The sequence below is a fragment of the Eubalaena glacialis genome, chromosome 18, assembly GCF_028564815.1.
Source record: "Eubalaena glacialis isolate mEubGla1 chromosome 18, mEubGla1.1.hap2.+ XY, whole genome shotgun sequence".
In the NCBI taxonomy this organism is placed as follows: Eukaryota; Metazoa; Chordata; class Mammalia; order Artiodactyla; family Balaenidae; genus Eubalaena; species Eubalaena glacialis.
This window is the reverse complement of record NC_083733.1, coordinates 59,357,110-59,384,264: the sequence shown is the minus strand read 5'-3', so window position 1 is coordinate 59,384,264 and position 27,155 is coordinate 59,357,110. Positions and strand designations below refer to the sequence as shown.

General features: G+C 48.7%; 2 protein-coding genes across 4 annotated transcripts in view; both read left to right on the top strand.

Annotated features, from left to right (window-relative positions):
• The first annotated feature begins 1,857 nt into the window (after positions 1-1,857).
• On the top strand, positions 1,858-23,620 carry CEACAM20 (CEA cell adhesion molecule 20). The gene is given in 11 exon segments (XM_061172477.1): positions 1,858-1,909; positions 4,968-5,115; positions 5,654-5,928; positions 6,722-7,015; positions 8,458-8,736; positions 11,995-12,273; positions 14,497-14,611; positions 14,821-14,906; positions 15,688-15,776; positions 16,151-16,186; positions 23,102-23,620. Coding segments are annotated over 11 exon segments (2,172 nt in total).
• ZNF180 (zinc finger protein 180) overlaps positions 23,527-27,155 on the top strand; it is a 23,792-nt gene continuing 20,163 nt past the window's right edge. For all 3 annotated transcript variants that reach the window (XM_061174306.1, XM_061174305.1, XM_061174304.1), the window contains exons 1-2: positions 23,527-23,769; positions 26,712-26,801. In XM_061174306.1, coding sequence (XP_061030289.1) covers positions 26,751-26,801 — 51 coding nt within the window. In that variant the 5' untranslated portion in view covers positions 23,527-23,769; positions 26,712-26,750. The remainder of the gene's footprint in view (positions 23,770-26,711; positions 26,802-27,155) is intronic.

The window sequence follows — 27,155 nt, the reverse complement described above, 5'->3', positions numbered from 1 at the left end:
TTCCTCACAGGGGCTGCTGTGAGTATTACAACACGCAACAGTCAGAACACCTAGAGGGGATTCGCATGTACTGAGCGCTTACTCTGTGCCAGGCGCTGTTCCCGGTACTTTCCCAGCGTTAACTCCTTTGATCCTCACAAGCTTCTTGTGAGGGGAGATTGTTGTTTATGTCCAGTCTGCAGATGAGAACATTGACACACACGGGGTGACATAACTTTCTAAACAAACCACAGCTGGGGCATGGAGAACTCAGGCCACAGCTTTCGAAGAGGCAAAACCATTACCATCTCCATCTTATAGCTGAGGAAAGTGGCCACCAGAGAGGGGAATTGAGGTGCCCAAGGCCACACGGTTTGCAAGTGGAGGAGCCAGGATTCCAAACCCTCCAGTTTGCTCAGCCTCGTGCTTCGTTGGAGCAGATACGTGGTGACTGCCTGTGACATGAACGAGATCCAAACAGGGGCAGCAATTCAAGGCAGCTGGGCAAGCCGAGATCTCTTTTCCTCCATGCCAAGCTGCCCCTCATGCCCTGTGTAATCACTGTAGAGTTTTCTCAGCCTTATCTTGAACCACCTACCCTCTCACTTCCTTTCTTCTGGAGCCACTTGAATTTCCTTCTGTGCCTTCAACTCAGCACCTTCTCATATGCCGCTCCCTCTGCCTACCAGAGTTACCCCCTGGCTCATCCCTGCATCCTCCAGGTCTCAGCTCTGATGCCCCCTCCTCCGGAAAGCCATCTCTGATCCTCAGGCTGGGGCAGGCACCCACTCTGGTTTCCCCCACCCCAGCCCTGCCCACTCTTGAGTCATCGCTGACTGGGGACAGGTCTGTCTCCCCTGCTGGACCTTGAGTTTGTGAGGGCAGGGCTGGGGATTTCTTGGTCACTGCTGTGTCCCAACACTACTAGGCACAGGAATCAGCCCAGAGGAAGAGTTCGGGGAATATGTGTTATATGAATGAATGAATGAACGAATGAAGGTAAAGAAAACATGGATTAAAGGTAGTTCCCTGACCTGGTTGATTACGTTCAATCTTGGTTTTTTTAATGCTCCCAACAGCTTGTCTTGCCCAAAGGGATTTTTTTTTTTTTCTAAAAAAGAAGAATTAACGGTCATATACTGAGCCTTTTTTATGTCCTCCAGGTCTCAGCTCAGATGTCTCCTCCTCCAGGAAGCCTTCCCTGCCCCCTCCCCACAGGCTGAGTCAGGCACCCCTTGGGGCTCTCCCCACCCAGCTTGCTCTGTGCCATCCTGCCCTTCTGACTCCAGAGCCTTTGTTTATGACCAGGATTCCATTTCACAAGCATCACTTCAGCTCATTTAATATTTCCAGGCTGCTCGTAGTGAGCTTGGCACTGTTTTGTTAAGCTCTTGACAGCCCGGAGCCACCGTTATTGATTTTATTGTTAGAGCTGTTGACAACGATAATCTTAGTTCCTGGTCCCTTTAACATTCTTGAATTGTCCCACCCTGGCACCACCTCCCCCTGGCTGCTCCCTCATCCTGGCAAAAACAGTGAGGAGGGGGGCTGAGGGTGGCAAGGGGCATCATTCTCAAGGGGATCCAGGGCCAGAGGGCGGGGCTTTCTTTCTCCTTCCCCACCTTGGGGGAAACCCCAGGCTTCCCGGGGCTTCTGTTCTCTCCGTGCTGGGAGGAGGAAAGTGAGCCCTTGGGTGGAGGGCGGAGGCGGAGCCCAAGTCTGTCCGGGGAGCCACTGTCATCCAAGTGCCTGTGAGTTTGAGTTTGCAGCAGGGCAGAGGGGAAGAGAGGGGAGCTGGAGGGGCCGCAGCTGGAGTGAGGACGGCGTCTGTGTGCACAAGCCGGGGAGACAGTCAGCTTGGTGCCCTGCAGTGAGCCCATGGGGTCCGCTGACCTACGGGGCCACCGCTGGGCAGAACTCCTGCTCTCAGGTGAGTGCACTGCTCCCTTCAGGTGGGGCGCGGGGGGGGGCGGGTGTGTGTGTACATGTGCACGAAAGAGACACAGAGAGAGACACAGAAATAAACACAAATACAAAAGACATTGACAAAGGGAGACAGAGGCAGAGACAATGACGTACGTACAGAGAGATGGAATCAGAACCACAGAACCAGAGAGAATCAGAAAGACAGAAATAGAGTGAAAATAACACTAGAAACTGCACCAGAGGGAAAAACAGAGAGAGGCAGAGAGGAGAGAGGGAGACAAAGGATAAAGAGCAAGAAAACTCTTCAAAGACACACAGAGAGAAATAGATTCAGGAAGAGTCAAGGCGGGGAGAGACAGAGACAGAGACCCAGAAATGGAGCATAACAGAGAGACAGGAGTGAGACCGGCAGAGAGAGGCCGTGCCAGCCCTGAGAGGCCAGGGCACGCATCAGGACAAGGGATGGATGTGACATTTATGCTTAAAGGGCATCTAAGGCAAAAGGGAGAAACTAGAATATTTCGATTAAAAAACAGAGACAGATTCACAGATGTAGAAAACAAATTTATGGTTACCAAAGGGGAAAGCAGGGGGAGAGGGATAAATTAGGAGCTTGGGATTAACAGATGCACACTACTATGTATAAAAGAGAAAAACAACAAGGTCCTACTGTATAGCACAGGGAACTATATTCAATATCTTGGAATAACCTATAATGGAAAAGAATCTGAAAAAATATATTATACATATATATGTATATGCGCGTGTATATATATATTATACATATATATGTATATGCGTGTGTATATATATTATACATATATATGTATACGCGTGTATATATATATTATACGTATATATGTATACGCGTGTGTATATATATTATACGTATATATGTATACGCGTGTGTATGTATATTATACGTATATATGTATACGCGTGTGTATATATATATTATACGTATATATGTGTATGCGTGTGTTTATATATTATACTATATATGTGTATGCGTGTGTATATATATTATACGTATATATGTGTATGCGTGTGTATATATATTTTACGTATATATGTATATACGTGTGTATATATATTATACATATATATGTGTATGCGTGTGTATATATATAATACATATGTATGTATATGCGTGTGTATATATATATTATACATAAATATGTATATGCATGTGTGTGTATGAATCACTTTGCTGTACACCAGACAGTAGCACAACATTGTAAATCAACTATCCTTCAACTTTTATAAAAGCGTCTTGGAGGCAAAGACGTGATTTTGCAATGTGTGGTGTGCAGAGGTGAGGGCTCAGCCCGGCTTTGCTGTGTGGCCCTGAGACCGGCTCTCCCCTCCGGTCGGAGCTTCCTGGCTGAGCCCGGCAGGCTGCAGGGGCTTTGCAGTCCTCCTGGGGACAGGGGTCTGACATTTATCAGCCCCATCATCTGTGGGTTTTTCTTTGAAATTTGCCTCCTCCTGGAGAGACAGAAGGCAGGGCCCTCTGGGGAGGGGGCAGGGGGAAAGGGTCCAGGTGGAGGATTTGCAGAGAGAGAAGTTTCCTCTTTCAGATGATGAGGCCCACTGTTGATACTTTCACTCACATTCTTTCATTTATCCTATGACAGTTATGAGGCGGGAACTGTTATTACCCTTGTTTTACAAATGGGGAAACTGAGACTCAGAGGACATCACTTGCCCAAATAAACAGCAAAGGTGGGATTCAAAACCCACGGAGTCAGGCTCTGAGCCTATGGGCTTTACCTCTAATAGCAATGAAGATAGAGAAATACAAGCACAGGAAATAATAATGATGATAATAGTGATAATAACAATAGTATAATACTATGGGACTTCCCTGGTGGTCCAGTGGTTAAGACTCTGCACCTCCACTGCAGGGGACTTGGGTTTGATCCCTGGTTGGGAAACTAAGATCCTGCATGCCGTACAGTACAGCCAAAAAACAAACAAACAATAGTACTAATAATAGTGACTGACACTTACTATGAACTGTCATATCTGATATCAGACCTCACAATAACCTGATAAACTAAGTTCTACTATTCTCCCCATTTTGCAGTTGAAGAAAGTGAGGCTCACAAAGAGAAAGCCCCTTGCCCATGATAATAGAGAAAGTAAGCAGCAGAGTCCATATTTGCTCCCAAATATACTAAGAGCCCATGCCCTTAACCTGACTGAGCAGGGGATGGGGCAGTGCTTGGGCTATACTGGGGTCATTTGAGGGGTAGAGAAGGGCATAGCTGCCAGCCTCTGTTAATTGGGTTTATGGTTAGGGCAAGGGGGGAATGTCAAGGTCAGCTGCACATGGGCATGGCTGCTGGGGTTGAGGCTCCCCATCTATGCCCACAGTCTTTAAGTTTCCACAGAACTGTGTGCAAAATGGCCAAATGGAAAACTGGAAACTCCTACTACCTTGTTCCCTTTTCTTCCCCTGTGCAAGGGAAATCTCTGCCTGAGGGCAAGTATGAGGAAGTACGAAAGGTTAATTTCTCCCATCAAAGATAATAAAAGAAGTTCCCCTTTATCAGGGGTTGGCTCTGTGCCCATCCCTGGTCCAGAGGAATTGCACGGTGTTGAGAGCGCAGTCTTTAAGGGCTGGCAGGCCAAGTTCCAGTTAGCTTTTGACACTTACTATCTGGTCTTGGAAAGTGACTTCACCGATCTGAGCATTTGTTTACCTCCCTGTGGAAGGGAGAGGCTGACCATGCATCTCCCACGGGCGTGAGCATTGTTGGAGAGAGCACAGTAACCCTCAGGAGACCCAGTTAAAAGCTTGACAGTGTTCATTACCACCCACAACAATCCTAGGAGGCAGATGATATTATTCCTATTTTACAGCTGGGGAAATTGAGGCTCAGAGAAGATAAAAACATGCCTCAAGTCACACGGCCAATAAGTAATGGGTAGAAGTCAAGCCTCTAGGGGTGGAGGGCCCCATCCATGACCTCAGACCTCCCTCCACTTAGGAAGACCATAACTGGGCACCCCCAACATACCTCTTCCTCCCTGAATGCCTCCTCTTTCCCCTCCAGCCTCACTTTTGACCGTGTGGAGCCTGCCAGCTGCAGCCCAGCTCACCCCTGATGCCAACCTGCTTAAAGTCACCCGAAGTGAGAAGGATGTTGTTCCGTCTATATTTGGTGCCCCTTGGTCACCCTAGACTCATGGTAGATTCAGGGAACAGAAAACAAGGCTGTCATTCTGATCTCCGTCTCCACACCTCAAGCGCCCATCAGGGTTCCATGCCCAAAGTCCCAACATGACAAACCTGATTGGCTCACTCAGGGTTGGGCAACAACTGGTCCGATCATTTGTGTCGAAGCTGGGGCGGGGGGGCTTGGTAAAGATGTGGGCTGTGGCTATCATGGCTGTGGGTGGGGAAGGTTGGCTAAGAAGTGGGTAGGGGGACCTGTCTGTCATCCATGTTACAAGCTTGACTTCTTTGCATGACCCATTGTCATATCCCATACCCTCCATTTTATTTGTACCATCCCATTTAATGGGCCTTGGAGAGGGGAAGTGAGTGGCCCAAGATCACACCTAGAATGGGAAGTAGATCCAGCATTTGAGCCCAGTCATGGAGCTCCAGGGTGTCTGCATGCAATTCCAATCCACCCCTGTTTCTCTGGGTCCCTCTGTGACTATATCTTGCTTGGTCTTCCTTTATCTGTGTCTCTGCCTCTTGTTTCCCTCTCTCTGTTTCTCCCTCTGTAGAATCGCTGGCCAAGCCCACCATTTCAATCAGCCAGGGCACAGCCATAGAGCACAAGGAAAATGTGACCTTCTACTGTGGCACCAAAGATGTCAACATTACCATCTACTGGGTCTCCAACAATCAACCCCTGGTGTTCCATGAGCGCATGCAGCTGTCCACAGATGGCAAGACCCTCACCATCTTCCCTGTCCAGCGGGAAGACACCGGGACTTACCAACGTGAAGTTTGGGGTGTCCTCCAAGTCATGAGCAGCGACCCCACCTTCCTGGTTGTGAACTGTGAGTCCCTTTCCATTCTCCCAGCCCCTCCCCAGCACCCGCTTCCTTGGTGATCTCATTCAGTCTCGCAGCTTTATTGTTTATTTATTTATTTAAATAATTTATGGCTGCGTTGGGTCTTTGTTGATGCGCACGGGCTTTCTCTAGTTGCGGCGAGTGGGGGCTACTCTTCGTTGCGGTGCGCGGGCTTCTCATTGCGGTGGCTTCTCCTGTTGCAGAGCATGGGCTCTAGGCGTGCGGGCTTTAGCAGTTGCAGCGTGCGGGCTCAGTAGTTGTGGCACACGGGCTTACCTGCTCCGCAGCGTATGGGATCTTCCCGGACCAGGGCTGGAATCCGTGTCTCCCTCATTGGCAGGCGGATTCCCAACCACTGTGCCACCAGGGGAGTCCCCAGTCTCATAGCTTTAAATACCATCCGAATGCGGACTTGTCCACGCTTTAACTCCAGACGTATAACTGTTTGATGTCTCTACTTGGATTCTCCTGGGAATGTCCAGCTTGACATACCTAAAACTGAGCTCCTTAACTTTCGGATGCTTGATCCAAAATATTGCCTAGGTAGTGGTGAGGAAAGAGCATTTGCTGGCATGCTTTAGATATTTCTTCCAATCCCGCTTTATCCAGGGATGAAGCTGACATGTCATCACTGTAAGACTCTTGCATCTCCTTTGTAATGTTTCCAGAGCTTGAGTGGGGAGAAGAGAAAAATTAATGTTTATTGACTGTCTAGGTCCCCCTAAGAGAGCTGTCACTGACGCTATTATTACTGCTACAATTGTTCTCGTCCTCCCAGATGGTCCTGACCCCGTCAGAATCAAGGTGGAGTCCGGTGTACCCAACGGGGAGGCAGTTGAGGTGATAGAGGGCAGCAACGTGACCTTCTCGGTGGAAACTCAGTCTCGCCCACCCGCTGCCTATTTATGGTTTTTCCCCAATGACTCCAAGCCCATCACGAGCTCATTTCTCACCGCAAGCATATTTACCATCTGTGCCGTGTCCAGGGAACACGAGGGCACGTACAGCTGCTTGGTATCCAACAGTGCCACCCAGCTGTCCCACCTGGCTACTCTTAAATTCCACATCCTTGGTGAGTCTCTTCTCCCTATATTTCTCTCCTTTGTTTCTCTGAGAATCAGAGCTACACCAATATCCTAGAGTTTGAGGAGGACCCAGTGGAGTGGGGACTTCCCATGTGGCTGGTGGCAGATCGTGGCTCTGGCCACAGGCAAGGACCTGGGTCCTGGCTTGACACATCCTCTCCAAGGCCTTGTAGGCTCTCTGTGGGGCGTCTGTCACTTGATTCTCTGGAAGTGGGGGAGGCGATTCTCTGTACATACAAACACTAACACAACACTCACAGACCCCATACACACATAGGGACACACACACAAATAACAATCACACATACAGGGGACTTCGCTGGCGGTCCGGTGGTTAATACTCCACGCTTCCACTGCAGGGGGCACAGGTTCGATCCCCGGTCAGGGAACAAAGGTCCCGCATGCTGCACAGTGCGGCCAAAAAAAAAACCAATCACACATGCATAGCACACTCACACATGTGCACCACAGACACAACTCACACACAACACATACACACAACATACAAAAGCACAGAATACACACACTCATACAAGATACATATAACACGTACCCAACAGATACACACAATACATGAAACACACAGTACATGACACATCACAGACACACAACACATACACATACCATACACACAAACCCACAACACGTACATACCATGCACTCACACATATGCACAGCACATACACAATACTCACACACAAAACACGGACACACATATCTCACATATGGAGCAAACAATACCACAGACACACAACATATTCTCCCGTAAAACACATACACACAAAATATAATATGCACACAATACACACACACACACACACATCATAGACACTCAACATCCTCATGTACAACACAGAAAACACCCCACATACCATACATTCAACACCGTCAACTCATGCACAATGACACAGAACACACACACAATGCATAACTGTACTACACACACAATTTAGTGATACACAAAGCATATACTCACACAGTACAATACATACACATACCACATATACCACCACAGACACATAACATATACTCACGCACAGAAAATATATACACACACAATACACACTCACTTGCACACAAAGTACCTATATATACCCCACCATACCTCAGTCACAAAACATATACACACAACGCACACATATAAATAGACACAAAGCACACACTCACACACAAAACACATCCACATACCACACACTCTCCATACACACAAAACCCATAACACATTCACATAATTGTCACACAACACACACTCATACACAAAAGACTTAGATGTACCACCCACACAATACAGTCATATGCAGAACACGTGTACACACACACACTACCCACAACATACACACACAGCCCTGGAAAATTCTGTGGGCCCCATATGGGTGGGAGACTGACAGAGGGACCCTGGACCCCATCCTGTTCCTCTCTGTCTTTCCAGAAAGGCTGACCAAGCCTTGCGTCATGCCCCCGAACCAGACTCTCGTAGAGAACGCCAGCCTGGTGGGCCTGACCTGCCAGACCACCCATGAGAGAGCTGCAGCCCGGTGGTTCCTGCGGGGCCAGCCCCTTCTGCCCAGCGAGCACCTGGTGCTGTCAGCTGACAACAGGACCCTGGTCATCCATGGCCTTCAGCGCAATGACACAGGGCCCTATGAGTGTGAGGTCTGGAACTGGAGCAGCCGGGTGCGGAGTGACCCCCTCAAGCTGAACATCAGCTGTGAGTCGCCCCGAGCCTGGACCTTCTCCTCCTCCCTTCTCCCTCCCCTGCTTCAGTTCTTCCTTCCAGCCACTCATTCCATAATTATTGAATACCTGCTCTGTGCCAGGAATGTCTGGGCACCGGACAAGACAACCCTCATGGAGCTTACGTTCTAGTGGGGGAGACAGACCATAAACAGCTAAGCAAGGGAGATTCCTGGTGTGTCAGATGGCACTAGAGGCGGCACGAAAGACAGGCAAGGCTGGGACACTGGGGAGGTGTTGCAGTCCTAGCTGGGGTGGTCAGGGGAGGCTTCCCAGAGGAGGGGGTGTTTCTGCAGGAGGAGGCCGGGAGTGAGCCGTGCAGCTAGCCAGGGGAAGTGAGTTCCAGGGGAGGGAGCAACACGTGAGATGGGGCTGTGCTTGGCATGTCAGAGGAATTCAAGGAGGCCCAGGTGACCAGAGAGGTCAATTATGGGAACAGAAGAAGCTGGGAGAGTGGGGTAGACCACACAGGGTCCTATGGGCCATGGTGAGGACACTGGGAGCCACAGAAGGCTCTGAGCAGAGGAGAGAGAGGATTAGACTTGGGTTTGCACAGGGTCTCTCTGGCCCCTGTCTAAGGGCTGGAAGCAGGGGAGAGGGACGAGGTGATAGAAAGAGTAGAAAGAGTTGTGTTTGTCTGGGTCCATGGAGACAGATCTCAAGATGAGATTATACGTGCAAGGATTTTATTAAGGGAATGCTCCTGTGCAGAAAAAGGAGGGCGGGAACCTCAAAAGGCTGGGAGGGCCATCAGACTGAGATCTAAGTGTGACTCCCAGGGAGGAAGAAAGGGAGAGAGGGTTGGATGGGAGTGTGTGGACTGCCATGTAGTCTAAGGAACATCGTCAAGACTCTCGGGGAGCCCATGTCTCCCAGGAAGGGGTCTGCCTTAGTTTCCCCAACACACTCAGGTACTGGCAGGGTGCAGCCCAGGAAAGGCCTGGGGGTACAGCAGCTGGGCTCTTGGTCAATCACACTCTTACCATTGGAGGTCTGTGAGGCACCCTCTCGTGGTGGCCACAGTCATCCATCAAGAGATGATGGGGCTGAGCCAGTGGCAACTGTGGGTGATGAGAAGTGGTCAGCCATGAATATATTTTAAATATCAAACTCACAGGATTTGCTGCTCATTGACCTGAAGCAAGAGAGGAAGGGAGGAGTCAAGAATGACTCCAAGGGTTTTTTTGCCTGAGCTATTCAAAGGATGAAGAAGCCATGAACTGAGCTCGGGAAGACTCGGGGAGAAGAGGTCTCTGCAGGGAGAGAAAGTAGGGGTCCACTTTACATGTGCACATTAAACAGCAGGGGGATAGAGAGACATGGCTTAAATACATTGCTTTTCCTTCCTTTTTTTTGGGGGGGGGCCGTGTCAGGTCTTAGTTGCAGCATGTGGGATCTTTCCTTGCGGCTCGCGGGCCTCTCTCTAGTTGTATTGTGTGGGTTTTCTCTCTCTAGTTGTGGTGCGTGGCGCGCGGGCTCCGGGGCGCGTGGGCTGTGAAGTTGCAGCATGCGGGCTCTCTAGTTGAGGCACGTGAGCTCGGTAGTTGTGGCGTGTGGGCCCAGCTGCCCCGTGGCATGTGGGATCCTAGTTCCCCGATCAGGGATGGAACCGGCATTGCAAGGCGGATTCTTTACCACGGGACCACCAGGGAAGTCCCCTCCCTTCCTTTCTTGCTCTCTCCTCTTTCCTTCCAACTCTGGTCATGAAACCAAAAATGTCTATCTTGTTCTCTCTGTATGCTGAGCAACAAGTAAGGCACTTGATGATAGCCGTGACTTTCAGAGCTCACAGCCTACTCAGGATTGGGAGATCAATAATCAGGCAAAGAAAATACAGTGTGATAGGTCCTGCCATGGGACCAGAGATTTGGGGAACCCAAAGGGAGCCCCCACCCAGTCTGGGGGATGTGGGAAGGCTCACCATGAGAGGTGGTGTCTACCGCGAGACCCGAAGGACACGTAAGTTAGCTAGGTAGAGCAGACTCAGGAGAATAGCATTCCAGAGAAGGAAGAGAGTATGCGATGACTCGGAGGCAATGGAATATCCAAGTAGGATCTTTTTTTTTGAAACATCTTTCTTGGAGTATAATTGCTTTACAATGGTGAGTTAGTTTCTGCTTTATAACAAAGTGGATCAGCTATACATATACATATATCCCCATATCTCTTCCCTCTTGCGTCTCCCTCCCTCCCACCCTCCCTATCCAAGTAGGATCTTATTCCAGGATTGAAAGTGGGAGGTGTGGAGAGGTGAGTGGTGGGACTGGAGGGGTCTACAGGGACCTTGTGAATGAGTTCATCAGCCATGGGCTTTGTCCCAAGGACCCTAGGGAACCGTGGAAGGTTCTGAGCAGGGGAGGGATAGTGTCAAGTTTGTACTTAGGAAGACACCTCTAGCTGCTGTGTGCAGGATTTGAGACCAGGACGGGGAGACCAGGATGGGGGCAAATGAGGGATCCTGATGGCCATGGGGTTAGGATGGAGAGAAATGAACAGATTCAAAGGATATTTAGGGACAAGGGCAAGATTTCCCTCATCTCCTGGAATGTCCCAACTAGAACCTCTTTGCATCCTTCTTTTTAGTAGTTCACATTAATTTCAATGAGACAAGACTCAAACTCTTGGTTTGCATGAGAAATCCAACAGCCATTTCCTTTGTTTCCTTCATGTCTGTGGGAGGAGAGCCAAGTACCATTGGTCCCCTTCTGGCTTAACAAAGAAAATCCACAAGCATCTCTACCTTTGTGAATACATGGAGATGTAAATTTAGATACTGTCACTGGGCTGTTTGTTATTAAGAGATTCCATCAGAATTGTAAACATTTTGGAAGTTAGGGGCTACATTCACAGGACACAGCAACAATTTCTGAAGCCTGGATGTCTTATAAGACTCCTTTGTTAGAATTCACTTTTGCAATGGCAGAGGTTTTTGTTTTTGATTTTAATTTTGTTTTGTTTTGAATTTTTCCCCCCTCCATGTTGTGGACTACAATCTGTTTGCTCGGCAGCTAAGGAGGAAAGGGGAACATTTTCTCTTTCTTCTCTTGCTGAGATTCCTTTCAACAGCAGTTGCAGAGCCCTTGTTTTCCAGGCTACAGCCTGGAATTCCCTTAGTTAGAATTGAGAAGGAAAAAAAAAAAAAAGGCAGAACTTCCAATGTGGAATTGAATGGGATGAAATAGGACATCTCGCCAGTGGAGGATGGGTGCATAACATTTGGATCCGCACACAGATGGCCCCGATCGAGTGGACATCACCAGGGGGTCGGCGTCCGAGGTGGTCAGCACCATCAAGGCGGAGCTCAACTCCAGCCTGACCCTGCGGTGTTGGGCTGAATCCCAGCCGGATGCTGAGTTTCACTGGACCCTTGAACCCTCCACGAGTGTCTGCACAGGGGAACAGCTGGTCATCGAGGCCCTGACTTGGGAACACCAAGGGATTTACAGCTGCACAGCTTTTAACTCTCTCACCCAACTGGCCCACTCTGCCTCAGTCCTGGTCAGAGTGATAGGTGAGTCTTTCAGGTACACCTTCTCCTTGGGTCCAGGTGACTTTTCCTGATGCTGGCCTCAGCAATCTGATCTTCCCTTACCATGGGCTGGGGTGTGCCAATGACTGTCCTGCAAGGGCAGGTTCCTAATCCGGAGCTGTTGGATCCCAACTGCTAACACTCAGGCTCTAGAACCTCTACTTCCTACCTGTGTGCCCTGGCAAACTCTCCAGGCTGCTCTGAGCCTCAGTTTTCCTATCTGTAAATGGGGCTTATGATGCCTACCTTTCAGAATTGTTTAGAAGCACAGTGAGTCGGGGAGGTCACCAATGAGAGAAGGAGTGAGCTGATAGGTGGGGTCAGGAATTATATTAATAACAACCTGGGTGTGACTGGCAGAGAGCCCCTGTATTTCTGCCTTGAGTTCTTGAGAGGGCAACATAGTGTCGCTGTTTGCCAGTCGTTGTTCACATCCTGGCTCCAATGCTGTGTGACCTTGGGCATGCTACTTAACCTCTCTGGGCCTCTGATTCCCTGTCTGTAAAACAAACATAATGGTTGTGTTTACATCAAAGCGTTGTTGAAGATTAATTAACATTTGTAAAGTTCTTATGGCAGTGCCTGGCATATTGTGTTTGCTAAATAAAACTATTCTTTATCGCGCCTGTGTCACACCCTGAAGCAAGCCTTTCCATATATATTATCAGCAAACATTTCTTGGGTACTCTTTGCCAGTCAGCTATGAGGCAGGCCTGTTGGTATTTCGACCGTTCAGGAGAGATTGAGACTTAGAGACTAAAGCCCCATCACTAGGGTTTAAAAAACTGGCTGGCCATCTCAAGAGCGGTGTTATTATTGTTGTTTGGCTGCAGGATCTTAGTTCCCCGACCAGGGATCAACCCCGGGGCCCTCTGCAGTGGAAGCGAGGAGTCCTAACCACTGGACCGCCCGGGAATTCCCACAAGAGCAGTGTTCTTAGTTGTCTGCAAAGTAGAGGACCCCATACAGCTTTCCAAATTACCTCATTCAGTCTTCAGAACAGCGCTCTGGTCTTGTTAAGACCATTTGATGGATGAGAAACAAAGGCTCAAAGGAGGAAGCAGTGAGTTTGTTTGATGCTCACAGGGATGTTGTAGGGTTTGAATTAGATCATGTATGAAGGGCTCTTGGAGCTTAGAGCTTGGTAGATGGCAGCTTCTATCATCATCATCATCATCATCATCATCATCATCATCATCATCATCATCATTGCCTTTTATAAAGCACCTCCTAAGTGTCGGGCACTGTGCTGGTCCTTTTACATGTGATCTCATTTAATCTTCTCAAAAGCCTGTAGGGTTACAGATTACTATGCTTGTTTAACATTTAAAGAAATGGATACTCAGAGAATACAACCAAGAACTCCTCAGGCATCTAGGAAGCCCCCTCTTGCCCCTCCAAAGCAGAATCTTTTCCTCATACCCCTGACCCTCGTGTGGCTGCCTTCTTAATTCCTGTGGCTGGACTTCACCCCTTTGAGAAAGGTTCTGGGCAAAAGTGGGATGGGTAAACAGTAGGCCAATGTTCATGATAACAACTGCCATTTATTAATCAATCACTGGGTGCCAGGCATGAACATTTGTGATCTCATTTCATCTTTGCAACATCCTTATGCAGTAGGTACCATTTCCCCCACTTTGCAGATGAGGAAATGAGACTCAGGAAGAGTAGTTACTTTTGTCTGTGTCCACAGGGCCCCAGAGAGTCAAAGGTGACTCACTCGGGGGAAAGCCAGGTTTCTGGTTGCCAAAGCCCTTTTCTGTCTCTGAAGGCCATATTTGATCCATCATCCTAATTGGTAACATCGTCACACCAACATTGACTGATCACTGTAGGTCTAAATACTTCACCTACATTGAACATACTGAACATTGCATATACTGAACACGAATACGTATATGTTTAATCTTTTCAGCAACCATATAGAGTAGGCTTCATATTATCTCTCTTTACAGAAGAGCTAACGGACACACGGAGTGGTTAAGTAGCATGGCATGGCCAAGGTCACACAGCTGAGATGTGAACTTAGGCTGTTTGACTCCAGAAATGATTCTATTACTACCACAAACTTCAGCTTCCCAATGGCTGGAAAACAAGTGCTCATCAAATTATCAAGTGGAGATAAAGCCACAAACTTGGGAATGGGGCTGGGGACAGAGATGAGGGTGTGTCAGGCCCAGGTCCTGATTCTCTCTCCTTGCCCAGGTTCCGGGTCATCCCTCTCTGAAGGGGCCATCGCTGGCATTATCATCGGGATCCTGGCCGTCACTGCTCTGGCCACAGGGCTGGGCTGTTTCCTCTACATCAGAAATGCCAAAGGGTAAACCTGGGAACGGGAAAGGGGGTGTGGCCCACAGGGGACCTGACTGGCAGGAGTGTTGCTGACCTTGGTGCTGAGCGGTATCCATGGCACGTGGGGAATTGAGAGGGTTTGGCACATTGCCCAAAATGTACATGGGGATATAGGCGGAGCCTGTGCAGATGGGCAAGGTCTAGAGGCACAGAAGAACGAGGGTCTTGGGTTTTCAGGCCCTCAAGGAGAACAACAGAGGAACCCATCTATGAGGCCACAACACCCACCTCTGAAGAGGGTCACCTTGCAGAGCCCGGTCGCAGTAAGTGACTCCATAGCTGATGCCCAGGGCAGCAGTGAGGTCTGGAGAAGAGGCTGGTGCAGAGAGCCCAGGCCTCTGCCCCCAGCTTACCCCCAAGTCACTCTGACATCATGGGCAAGCCCTGTACTCTCAGAGTCTCCGGGTCCCCATCTGGAAAATGGATGAGATTGGAGGTAAGAGCTCTGAGGAGTTCTGCCCGTTCCAACAGCCATAACACAAATAGGGCAACGTGCTGCCATTCTTTTCTTCCCCACTCTCAGAACACTTTGTTAATTGAGTGCTATAAACAGAGAGAATCAATCACAACACTCCTCCCTGCTAAACTCAAAACCAGTCTCAAAGTCCATGTCAACACAATGCCTCTGTCACCCTCTACTAATGGATGGGAATTGACCAAAGGCAAAATGAAACATCTTTGTCATGTCTGGCCTACGATTCTGGTATGATGGGCTCATGAAGTGGACGTCCCCTGGAGACTCTCCAATTCAGCTCAGTTTTACAGAGAAGAAAACCAAGGCCAGGGAGGATATACGATAAACCCAGGCTAAAGAGGACCCTGGTACAACTGGGGCTAAGTCTTAGACTTCTGTCCTCATCTGTGTCATCAGACAGCCTTAACTAACCCAGAACTTGATTTCCAGGACATTCCCGGGTTAAGATCACTGGAGATGTGATGGGGGGTCCTGGGGAGAAAGGAAGGAAGGTTTCTGCCACATCCTTCCTGGGGATAGAAGTGACCTGGGCAAATTGCCCCTTCCTTCCTATCTCTTCCTAACTCCAGCCCTGGGCTGGCATTCACTTTCTCTAGACTGGTGCATGCCTATGTATGCCAATGTACCCGACACTCAAGGACAGATCCGAGTCATAAAGGTGGGTAATGCTCCAGAGGGACCCTCTCTGTTCCCCCAACTGTCGGGCCCTTTCCCAGCCCAGCAGGGCTGTTACAGTTCTACCTCTTGGGGTTGGGTGGGGTTCAGGCATATGCCCTTGAGGATGCCCAGTGGCAGCTTGGGTCTCTCTGCCTCTCCTCCTCTGCTTTCTCTGGGGATCTCAAGACCTTCCATGGCTTTTTCATCTCCTCTCCTTGTCTTCTTTCTCTTCAACATGACAATGCCTAACCTGGACCCCCTCTGGGAATCAGAAGGGATGTAACTGCCTCTGAGGCCTAAGCTATTTCCAAGAACTTCCAGGGGTGGCCTTTATCCCAAGCCCCACGACCTCTTCACTACTTTCTTTTCCCCCAGATGCGGACACTAGACCCTCCAGAGCAGTTCTATGAGGTAGGTTGGCCCAGCTTGATTTTATTAAAGAAGCTGCAAGCGAATACAATCTGAGAATGTTATATTTGACAAGTCTGAGAAGTCATCTTGTCTAGATCCTTCATTGAGCGTTGCAGGGCCAGGAATGAGGCGAAAGTGGCTCAGAGCCTCACAGGGAGCTGGGTCAGATTCTAGGACTCTGGCTCCTATACTGTGCTGCTTCCATTTCCAGTGCTTGGAATTGGATTGCAAATGAAGTGGCACTGGCCTAACAAGTGATGGGGTGCAAAGGAAGTTTTGGAGTAGAGATTGCAGAGGTAGCCAGGTGAGAAGGAAGAGTTCTGGGCCAGGGGTAGGGCCCTGGGTCCTAAACCTGTTTCTCCTTCTGATCCTTTGTAAGAACCGGGTCAAATCTCTTTGTCTCTGGATCTCTGAAGGGTGAAAGTTGGCACTCTCCAGTTGCCGTGATTCTAAGGCAAACTGTGCCTGTGGTCCCTAACTGATCTCTTTGTTCACTTCAAGAAGGAATCACCTTCCACAATCCATGGGGACTATTCTCGTGGCCCCAGGAAGCCATCGCCCAAACTTGCATTGCATCCCTTGGTCCCAACTCTACCAAAAGAAAACACAGAGTCAAAATATGAGGTACTTTTATGCCACACTGAGTCTTTGGACAGATGGAGAGCTGCCACTAATCTGCTTTTTCCTCCTTGCTAAAGAATCTGTAGGATAAACTATCAAGAGATTTCCTTTCAAAAATCTTTTCAATCCCATTCCACCCATTTCCATCCTATCACTTTCTGGTTCATTTCATTCCATTCCCTTCCAATCCACTCCATTTTACTCCATCCCACATTTCCATCATATTTATTTTCACTCCATCCATTTCCTTTCTATCCATTTAACTTCATTTCCTTCTCACTTAATTCCAGCTATTTCCTCTCCATTCCAGTTAGTTTTATTTTTCCATTCCATTCCACTCCACTCCACTCCTCCCCACTCCATGTCTTTCCATAAAATTCCTCTTATTTCCTTTTCATTTCTTTTATTCCTCTTATTTCTTTCCATTCCATTCCTTGTCATCACTTCCCACCCACACCACTCAATGCCATTCCTTTGCATTCCACCCCGCTCCACTCTGCTTTATCTCATTGTGTTCTGTTCATCTCATTCTTCTTTCATTCCTTTCCATTCTTTCCCACTCCTCCATATTACATTTTATTCATTTCTATTTTTTCCTTTTAATCCCACCCCATTCATTTCTTCCACATTCCATTACTGTCTATTTTATTCCTATCACTTTCCATTTCCATACCATCACTTTATTTCATTTCCATTCTCTTCCTTCCCATCCCATTTCATTCCTGTTCTTTCCAGCCACATATTTAATCCACTCCATTCATTCTATTTCCTACTATTCCACTCCTTTCTAGTCAGTACCCTACTTATATGCATTTCCATTTGATTGGCTTTTGTTTCATCCCACCACGTTCCATTTCTTCTCATTCTGTATATTTCTTTTCCATTCACTTCATTTTCTTTCCATTTCCTTCTTTCTTTTCTCTTCATTTCCCCTTCCTCATCCCTTCCCTTTCCATTCAATTCTGTTTCATTGTTTTCTATTTCCTTTCATTGCACTCTCTTCCCTTCTATTTCTACTTTTTAGAAAAAATTATCTTACTGAAGTATAGTTGATTTACAATGTTGTGTTAGTTTCTGGTGTACAGCAAAGTGATTCAGTTATACATATATATAATAGTTTGCATCTGCTAATCCCAAACTCCCAATCCACGCCCCCCACCCTTCTATTTCTTGTTCATTCCTCTTTAATCCATCTCACTCTGTTGTATCACATTCCATTCTGCTCTATTACCTGTCAGATGAACCATTCTCAAAAGATGTGAATGTCTATATATCTTAGGGGTTTTTTTAATAAGAAAGACAAACCCCTTGAAAGTAGTTCGGATTAATTAAAGTGTGGATTAATTGAGAGAACAGTGGGGAATCTCAGATAACTCAATGTCAGAAATTACTTGGGGGCCTCATGGGGACTGGAATCAGGAAGTTTCTCTCTCTTATGTTTGCTCATTTTTGCTGATCAATGAATTTGTTCCATTCTCTTTGGTCCAGATTTAATTCCTATGCAAGCTTCCTGGTCACTACTCCTCTATAATTTCAGATTATATATGACAACATCCTCTACTACTATTTAAAGGTTTCTAGGTTCATATTCTTCAGAGGAGAAGCACACTTACTCCAGCCATTGTATGGATTGTGCTGACATTTGTCAGCTCTCCAGTTAGCTGTGAACTGGTACAAACATAGCCTTCTAGGTCCCTCTCTTCATCAGGGTCTGGGGAAAGGAGTCGCATTTGTTTCCTTTTATCAGTAGAACAAAAGCTCTTTCTGGAAATCTCACCCAGTGCACTTCCTCTTGTATCTCCTTGGGTCAGAATGCTGTCACATGGTATTTCTTCTTGGCAAGGAAGGCTGAGAAAATGAGATGTTATCCTTCCCAGTCTCTTCAATAGAAGCAGGCAAGGGAGAAGATATGGGGAAGAGTGTCAGGTCAGCCCCCTCAGTGTCTGCTACATTCTGAAGGGATGAGAAGGAGCAAACAATGCAAAGCGTCTGGAGTAGAACATTCTGAGTTGAGGGGCATCAAGTGAAAAGGCCCTGAAGAGAATGTCTTTGTCATCTGTTGCTGTATAACAGATTACCACAGACTTAGTGGCTTAAAATAACACGCATTTATTATCTCACAGTTTCCTGGGTCAGGAGTCTAGGCACTGCTTAGATGGGTCTTCTGCAAGGCTGCAATAAAGGTGTTGGCCAAGCCTCAGGTCTCATCTGAGGCTTGACTGGGGAAGGATCCACATCCAAGCTCATATGGTTATTGGAAGCATTCAGTTCCTTGCAGGCTGTCATAAAGAGGGCCTCAGTTTCTTACTGGCTGTCAGCTGGAGGCTGCACTTTGCCATGTAGCCCTCTCCATAAGCAGCTCGCAACATTGCATCTTGCTTCTTCAAAGCCACAACAGATGTCATGCTCTTATAGAACAGAATCACATACATGTAAGCATGTACATCCTGTCACCTTTGCCATATTCCAATGGTTAGATGCAAGTCACAGGTCTTGCCTTCAAGGAGAAGATTACATAAGGGCATGAATACCAGAAGGTGAGTATAATGGGGGTCACCTTAGAGTCTGTCCTCCACGGTGGGGAAGCATGGGCCATTCCAGGAATGGAGAGGTGCCAGCGTGACTGAAATACAATGAGAAAGGAGGAAGACCTTCAGAATTTTCAAGGATGGGGAAGGAGAATGCCAGAAAGTTTGGGTTTCTACAGCAAGTAGCCCAGGAAAGCCCACCTAGAAATGGAACTTACCTTTTCTCTTTGTGTAATAGGTGCTTGTGAATCCAGAACACAACATGTACTGCCAAATCAACCCCTTCATCTAACAGAAGCAGAGATCTTTTCTCCAGAAATCCTAGAGAAGCCATGCTTAATCACACATTCAACGACATTTATTGCGTACATATTATATTCCAGCCATTCTCTTTGTAAACCTTGTGACATTCTATTTCAATGTGTTTTTCAGGCTCTGGACCCTAGCTCCCACCAAATCTTAAGCTTTTGGCTCATGTTTCTTTAAAAGCAGTAGAAACAAGGCAAAAGCAGCCTAGAATTAGAGGGCCAAGTTCTGATACCCAGAAGCAGGGGATGCCATAGTATTCACTGCATCCCAAACATGGGCAAAGACTATTGATGGACACAGCAACCAAGGGAGAAGTGTGAGTCTGAGTCAGCCAGAGTAGAGCATGGGATGTATGCACGGGTCAGACAAGCAGTGTCTTTTCAAATCGTGGTAGAGGATAAGGAACAAGGAGCTATTAAGAGATGACAAGAGAAAGCATAGAATGAAGCATGGGAATGAGGCACCTGGGGAGGCGTAGACGTGAGATGCTTAGAATCCTGAGGGACTCAAGGATGGAGATGTGAGAATGAGATTTGCTAAAGGTAAAGAGGAGTCAAGGATGACCCCCAGGTTTCTGGCCAGAGCAACTGGATGGCTGGCAGACCACTTTCTGAAGCAACAATGGGGGAGGAGCAAATTTGGGATAGAGAGGGGAAATCAAGAATTTGATTTGACATGTCAAGGATCAGTTGGAGAATCAAGCAGGTAAATGTTCATAAAAGTCTAGATAGAGCAGGGCTTGTAACTGGGATTTGAAGTTATGGGGCTAGATGAGATCTTGTGTCGGGGGTCCCCAGGACCACCCTCAGGCTCAATGATTTGCTGAAAGGATTCAGAGGACCTAGAAGTTGCATACTCGTTGTTATGGCTTATTACAGCAAAAGGACAGGGGGTAAAATCAGCAAAGGGAAAAGGTGCAAATGAAGTGGAGTCTGGAGGAAACCATGCATAAGCTTCCAAGGGTCCTTTCTCTGTGGAGTCACATGGGGATTCCCACGATACGTGACAACACATGTGAAGTGTTGCCAACCAGGAAGGCTCACCCTGAATTTAAATGTCCACGGTTTTTACACGGGGTCAGTCACTGAAGCTCCTGACCCCCAGAAGGAAAGCAGGTGTGTTTACTATAGATCACATTGTATAACTATCTGGACAAACTGGTACAGGCATGCAAATACACTTCTACCAGATAGAACATTATAAAAGCTCAGTTCCCAGAAGCTGACCAAGAACTAGTCCTTTGAAATAGGCCTTTTTGGGGGGATGTGCAGGGTTTGAGCAACTCAGGCCTGCTGAGTCAACCCTTCGCCCTACTGATCCCAAAGAGACTAGATAACACAGAGAAGAGTAGGGGCTGACAAACTAAGCACTGGTCCCTCCAACATTTATAGTTTGAGGTAGAGGATCAAGCAAAGGAAAAGGACTGTCCTTTTTTTTTTTTCCCTGCCAAGAACTTCTTCCCAGCTTTCCTCCCGAATATCCTAAGGACAGGTCACACTCTCCCTGTCCCTTATCTTTATCTTTAAAGCAAATGAATTTACAACCCCCTTGCTCTTCAGTAGATGTTGAGTCCTCACCCAACTCCTTGCCAATAGAACCTCAGTATGAAACTTGGGTCTCAGCCAATCCCCAAACAACTGAGAGAGAAATCTCTGTGTTAGTTGGGCATCTTTGTAGAAGGAGTTCCTGTTCCACAGTAGTGGCTGTTCCAAAGTCCCTATAATATTCAGTTTAGGTCAGGGATTTGGGTGCTCCTGGAAGTAAACATTACCATTTGTTCATTTTGAAAGAAAAAAAAAATGACCAAACAAAAGACAAAGTCAGTTTTAAGTTATATATTACTAATGCTTTAATGTCTGAATATCTTGAAGTAAACACACACATACAAACAAGTGAACAGGAAAGAAGGAAGATGAGCTAACACTCAAAGCACCCCATTGTGATTTTGTCCTATTTGTACTGAATCTGTAGATCATTCTGCAAAATTTGACACCTTTACAACACAACCATTGTAATGTGGCATTTGTACATCTTTTATCTCTCTCAGTAGGGTCCTGAAGCTTTCTTCTAATGTTTCTATACACCTTACTAAGTTTATAAGACTTTTTTTTGCTTCTGTTATGAATAAATGTGAACCTTTCTCTGTCTTGTTTGCAAACTTAGCATTGCTTGTGTAGAGGAAAGATATTGATGTGTAGGCAAGGGGCAAAATAATGTAAAAGTTAAGAGCATGGACTCCAGAGTCAGACTTCCTGAACTCAAATACCAGCTCTGCCCTTACAATACAATCTAAGGTAAGGTACTTAATATTATTGGGCTTCAGTTTCATCTTCTGTAAAAGGGAATATCTGGTTTAAAATACTGTTAAGGAAGAGATGAAAGTATTATCTGTAGATGACTGTATCACTAAAGAAGCCAGGAGAATCCAATGGAATACTATAAGAATTCATAACATTTCAGTAGGTTAACCAGATACAAAATAAATATTAAAAAAAAAAAAAATCAACCACAATAACCAATTATAAGAAACTTTGGGGGTAGAGATTACATTTCAAACAGCAATAATTTTTTGTTGTTAAAAGTCAGATTCACGTGAGGAAAACTACAGGAGTTCTTTGACAGCATTAAAAGAAAAAGCTTAAAAATACCCTATTTTCATATAGCAGGGCTCCAGTTTTTAGCCTCTTCCCTGATGGGGTGGAAATAACCATCATAATTTCCTCACAGGGTGATTGTGCTGGTTAATGCGATTGATAAGATGTTAAAGTATTTAACAGGGGGCCAGGAAGCTTTATTCAAAACAAAATATTTGTTGAGCAGCTATTATGTGCCAGATACCTTAGGTGCTGGGGATACAGCAGTGATCAAAATAGATATAAATTCTTTCCCTTACGGAGCGCACGGTCTCGTGGTGAAGGCAGATAGACAATAGACCAAAAACAAAACAAAACCAAAAACAACAACAAAAAAGCACCTAAAATATATTCTACGTTAGTGAAAAGTTCTTTAGGGGAAAAAAATAACGGTGGGGGGAGGAGGGAGTACGTGGGGAGTGAAGAGTGGGTTTGTAAGTTTACAATGGTTGGTGGGGGAAATGCCTCAAGAGAAGGTGACATTCGCCTAACGACCAGACGGTGGGGGAATCCTCAGAGGAAGAGCCTGCCAGGCACCATGAACAGCACAGGCTAAGGTCCTGAAGTGGGAGCCTGCTGGAGTTGTTGGAGAAAGTGTGAAGGCCAGCGTGACTGGAACTGAGCCAGGAAAACGCTCAGGAGATGACGGCAAAGAGAAAAGAGGAGCGGTGGGGAACAGATCCTTAAGTCCTTATAGGTAGGGGGGAAAAAACCCTCAAAAAAAAAAAAGGATTCTTACTATTTTACTATTATTGACTACAAAAACATTTCAGACTCTTGAAGGGCTTGACAGGAGCTCCCTGGACTGTATAACGGGTTTGTAGCAACTATCTTTGCCCACGAGGACCAAAGGAGATGCTGAGCGCAAAGCGCCTGACAAAGGCAGCAGGCGCCCAGGAGGGGTCCCCGCCGTTCCCCTCCGGATCCCGTTTTCACTGTCACTCCTGGACGTCAAGCCGAGCCCAGGGCCGGCCTTTCCCAAGCCAGCCACTCCCCACGCATTGGTGTCTTGGCCTCGGCCTCCGATCTGGCTTCTCGTCTCGGCGCCCCGCAAAAACTCGGACACGCACACTCTCAGCCCCCAGCGGGGACCCCCAACCCTAGCGCTCTCTTCCTGTGTTGCCGCGTCCGGGTGTCCACCTTCCCTGAGGAGCTGGAACCCCGCCCAATCACCGCCCGCGCCGCCCAGCCTTCTGGGAATTGTAGTCCAGGCTCGCCGAGCCCAAACGTACTTCCGGGTTCGGCCAGAAGCGCAGCCATTGTCCCGCGCGCGGACGTTTTTTGTCTCCGCGCACCTCGGTCCTTTGGAGGTTAAGCCGAGTGGCCTTGCGGATGCCGACTAGGGGAGGGGACAGAAGTAGCTTAACCCGAGTCTGTCGTGTGCAGAATCGGGGCACAGAGTTGCTTAACCGAGCTCGTCTTGCCGCAGAGCCGTGCTGGGCACTAAGGCTGGGACAGGCCCTGCCTGGCCCTCGACCCGGTGGACGCCCAGGTTGGTGAGGGGCGGGGCAGCTCCGGGTGTCCCGTGCGCGCATGCGCAGGGTCTAGGCGGTCCGCTGGGACGGCGTGTGTGGGTGGGCGATCTGGGACCTGCGTGGGCGGTGCTTCAGCCTCGGGTCACAGCAGTTGATGGTGATACTAGGGCAGCTGCAGATCACGGGACTGTGCTTTGCGCACGTGCGCGGGTACCTGGTCGGGTGTTGCTCTTAGGATGCTCTGGGGATGCCCAGGTTGGTGGAAGACAGGCTATATGCACGGGTGTGAGGGAAGATCCTGAGCACCCCGCCTCCCCCTCATCCAAGGCTGGAGGAGCTGAGAACGACTGGGTTGATGAAGTGCCCAGTTGCAGATTCTGGTTCTCGGAGGAGAGGGGCTCTGCCATTATTCCTGTACTCTTGAGCAGGTGTTTGAGCAGGAAACACGAGATGGGAGGTGAGATTCTGGGTAGTTGACTCTAGGACCCTGGAGCAGACACCACTCTTTTTGCAGACCTGGGGGCGCCCTGGGTAGTGGACAGACTAAGTGGGAGTTGCAGTTTCTTGTTTTAGGAGAGGCAGCGCTACTTCAGCGACCGCCCCCCCACAACCCTCCCCCCTCCCACTCTCCCCCCCCCCCCCCGCCGTGAGACTGGCTGATGGACTGCAGACTCCTAGGTTGACAGAGAGACCAGAACCTAGAGGCAGGTTCTAAGCAGAGGGCTTCCTACACATGTTGGAGATGTCTGAATGGGAAGCAGGAACTTGGACCAGTGATCCTGGGACCCACGTAGGATAGTGCAGAGTCCTAGGACATTCAAGTTTCGTGAAGACACTGGGTGGCAGGTACAGAATCGGAGCCCAGGAATGACAAGCTGCAACAGCTGCCATCAGATTGACAGCTGTTTGGGCAGGAAGCAGGATGCTGCCAGCATGATTATGAAGTAGGTGTTCCCAGGACCTTTGCTCGGGCTGCCTAGCTTGCAGGTGTGAGAATGCTCCAGGTGGTAGAGGAACAGAGTCTGGGCTGCACATTTGGACTTGGAAGGGGCTGTATGCTAGGTGGCACCCAGGGGTTGACGTTTGGGTTGGAGGAAGCAAAAGGACCCAGTTCCCATGGGAGCTGCTCTGTCGTGAGCTTGAGAACCCCCAGGCTGGTGAGTGCCCAGGTCCTAGGCCTGATTCTGGAGTTCTCTGCTCCAGTTACTGTTTGGGTGTTCTGAAGTTATGGTGGTGAGCAGGCAGTGAAGCTGGGGACCTGAGAACCCTCACAGGGGCTGGTGGGTACTTGAGGTATCCCAGGGAGGTTGCGGAACAGCTTGGGAAATGCAGCTTCTCGTCTCAGGAGCGGGAACTTGCACAGTGCCCCAGGCTGGCCGAGGGCTCAGGTCCTGGATGCAGATTCTGGGTGTGAGCCTGCTCTGCATGCGTAGGTGTGCCAGCAGGAGGGAACCTCGATGGGTGGCCCCTGTGCGGTGGCTGCTGGAGTAGAGGCCTGAGGGCCCCAGTTTGGAGCTTTGGGTTCTGAACTTGGGAGGGCCAAGGCCGCGCTCTGCATATGCACTGGCATTTGGGCAGAATGGGCGCATGGGCAGTCCTAGGACCCTGGTACTGCCTGAGGATGTCCAGGTGGGTGGAGGGAGCAGCTGCAGATTTTGGGCTGCAGAGGGGTAGGGCTGTGCCAGGTGCCCTCTGTGCACATGCGCAGGTACTTGGGTGAGAAAGGAGGAGCTGGAGGTGGGTATTAGAGGGCGCTGGGGTCTTTGTGCCCCTGGCGCCCCGCTCACAGCCTGATGATGCCCAGGTTGGTGGAGAGACAGGATCTCCCTGAGCTGCAGGTGCCCAGGAAGATGTTTGAGAGGAATCTGGGCAGTTGCGACTCAAGTAGGGGCCTGGGGAGGTTGGTGTGGGAAGCAGTTTGCAGATTCAGGGTACAGCTACGTTGTGAACTCACCCTATACTGTTTGAGTGAGAATCCAGTGGGGCTGAGGAGTGGGTAAGAGGGAGAGATGGGGCAGGGATGGCGTGCGGAGGGGGGGATTTGCCAGGGGCTGTTCTAGTCTCCGACCCAGGAACATCGAGTTGGTACAAAGACAACTGAGGTCCACATTATGGGCCTAGGAGGGGCTGGCAGGTGCTGGTGTTTGTCGGGCAGCCCCCGGTCCCATGCCGGCTTTGTTTCCAACTCAGGCCTGAGGACACCCAAGTTGGTGGAGGGGCCAGGTCAGAATTACAGATTCGGGGCCCAGGAAGATTTGGGGTGGGGGAGAATCTGGACTGGCGCTCTTCTGGTAGGAGCCCACCCACCCTAGAATGGTTGAGGGACCAGGTCCTGGGTGCAGCTGAGCTCTGTGCTTTACACTTGGCTGTTTGAGCAGGAAGTGAGAGGCAATCCACCCAACAGGTGCTGGAGGGTCAGGCTTGTCAGTGGATCCTGGGAGGGGTGGGGCTACGTCATGAACTTCATGCAATTAGTCACGCACGGAGTTTGAGCCATCAAGCCCAGAGCCCTGCTGTTTGCCTTAGGAAGAGGTGCTGATTTGGGGCTGCAGATTCAAGTTGGGGGTAGCGGGTGCACACCAGGGGGTCCTTGATGTGCTGGGTGTTTGTAGGGGTCCCAGGATCCAGTGGGATAGAGAGGGACTGATTCGTGCTGAAGGTTTTGGTGATGGACGGAAGGCCGCACTTGGCCATGTGGTGGGCTTCCAGGTAGGTGGTCCAGAGGCCCCAGACAGTGGAGGAGCTACAGGCTAGAGCTGCAGAGCCTTGGCCTGGGAGAGGGACTGAGGGACTCTAGGTGCAAGCACAGCTATTCAGGCAGGAATCTATCTGGGCAGGAGCCTCTAGAAGCACAGTTGCCATGGGTACTGCATCCCAGAAGCAGAGACTAATCCAGGGAGAAGGGGAGCCACAGTGGACCTGCATGAGGATGCTGTACTCAGGGCTTCTCCCCTTGCAGCTCAGGACCTCAGGCCCCTGCCTGTGCCTGGAGGAGAGCATGGAAGAGTGGGATGAGAAGCCCCCGGGACCCCTGAAGGCCAGCGCGCAGGTGAGTGGAGCTTCCCTTCCCTTGGGAGACCCAGAGCTTGTCCCCACTCATGCCCCACAGCCTGATCCCCTGGGTTCGGGACACTCTCCAGCTCTCTTTGCAGTGTTTTGGGGGCTTCTGGTCCCTCCCGATCAGCAGGCTTCTAACACTTACACACTATATGTTTTATGGGGCTCCCTGCATTTCGTTACCCTCTTAACCCAAATAACTCTTTCTGGAAGGAATTTGGCATCCTGTATCCAAAGCCCTTAGGGTACTGTTTACCCCTTGGCCAGCGACTCACAGCTTTGCTTGAGAATAAGCAGTTGGAAAGAATGTTTGAGAACGTGCAATGCAAGAGGAGAGTTAATTGAG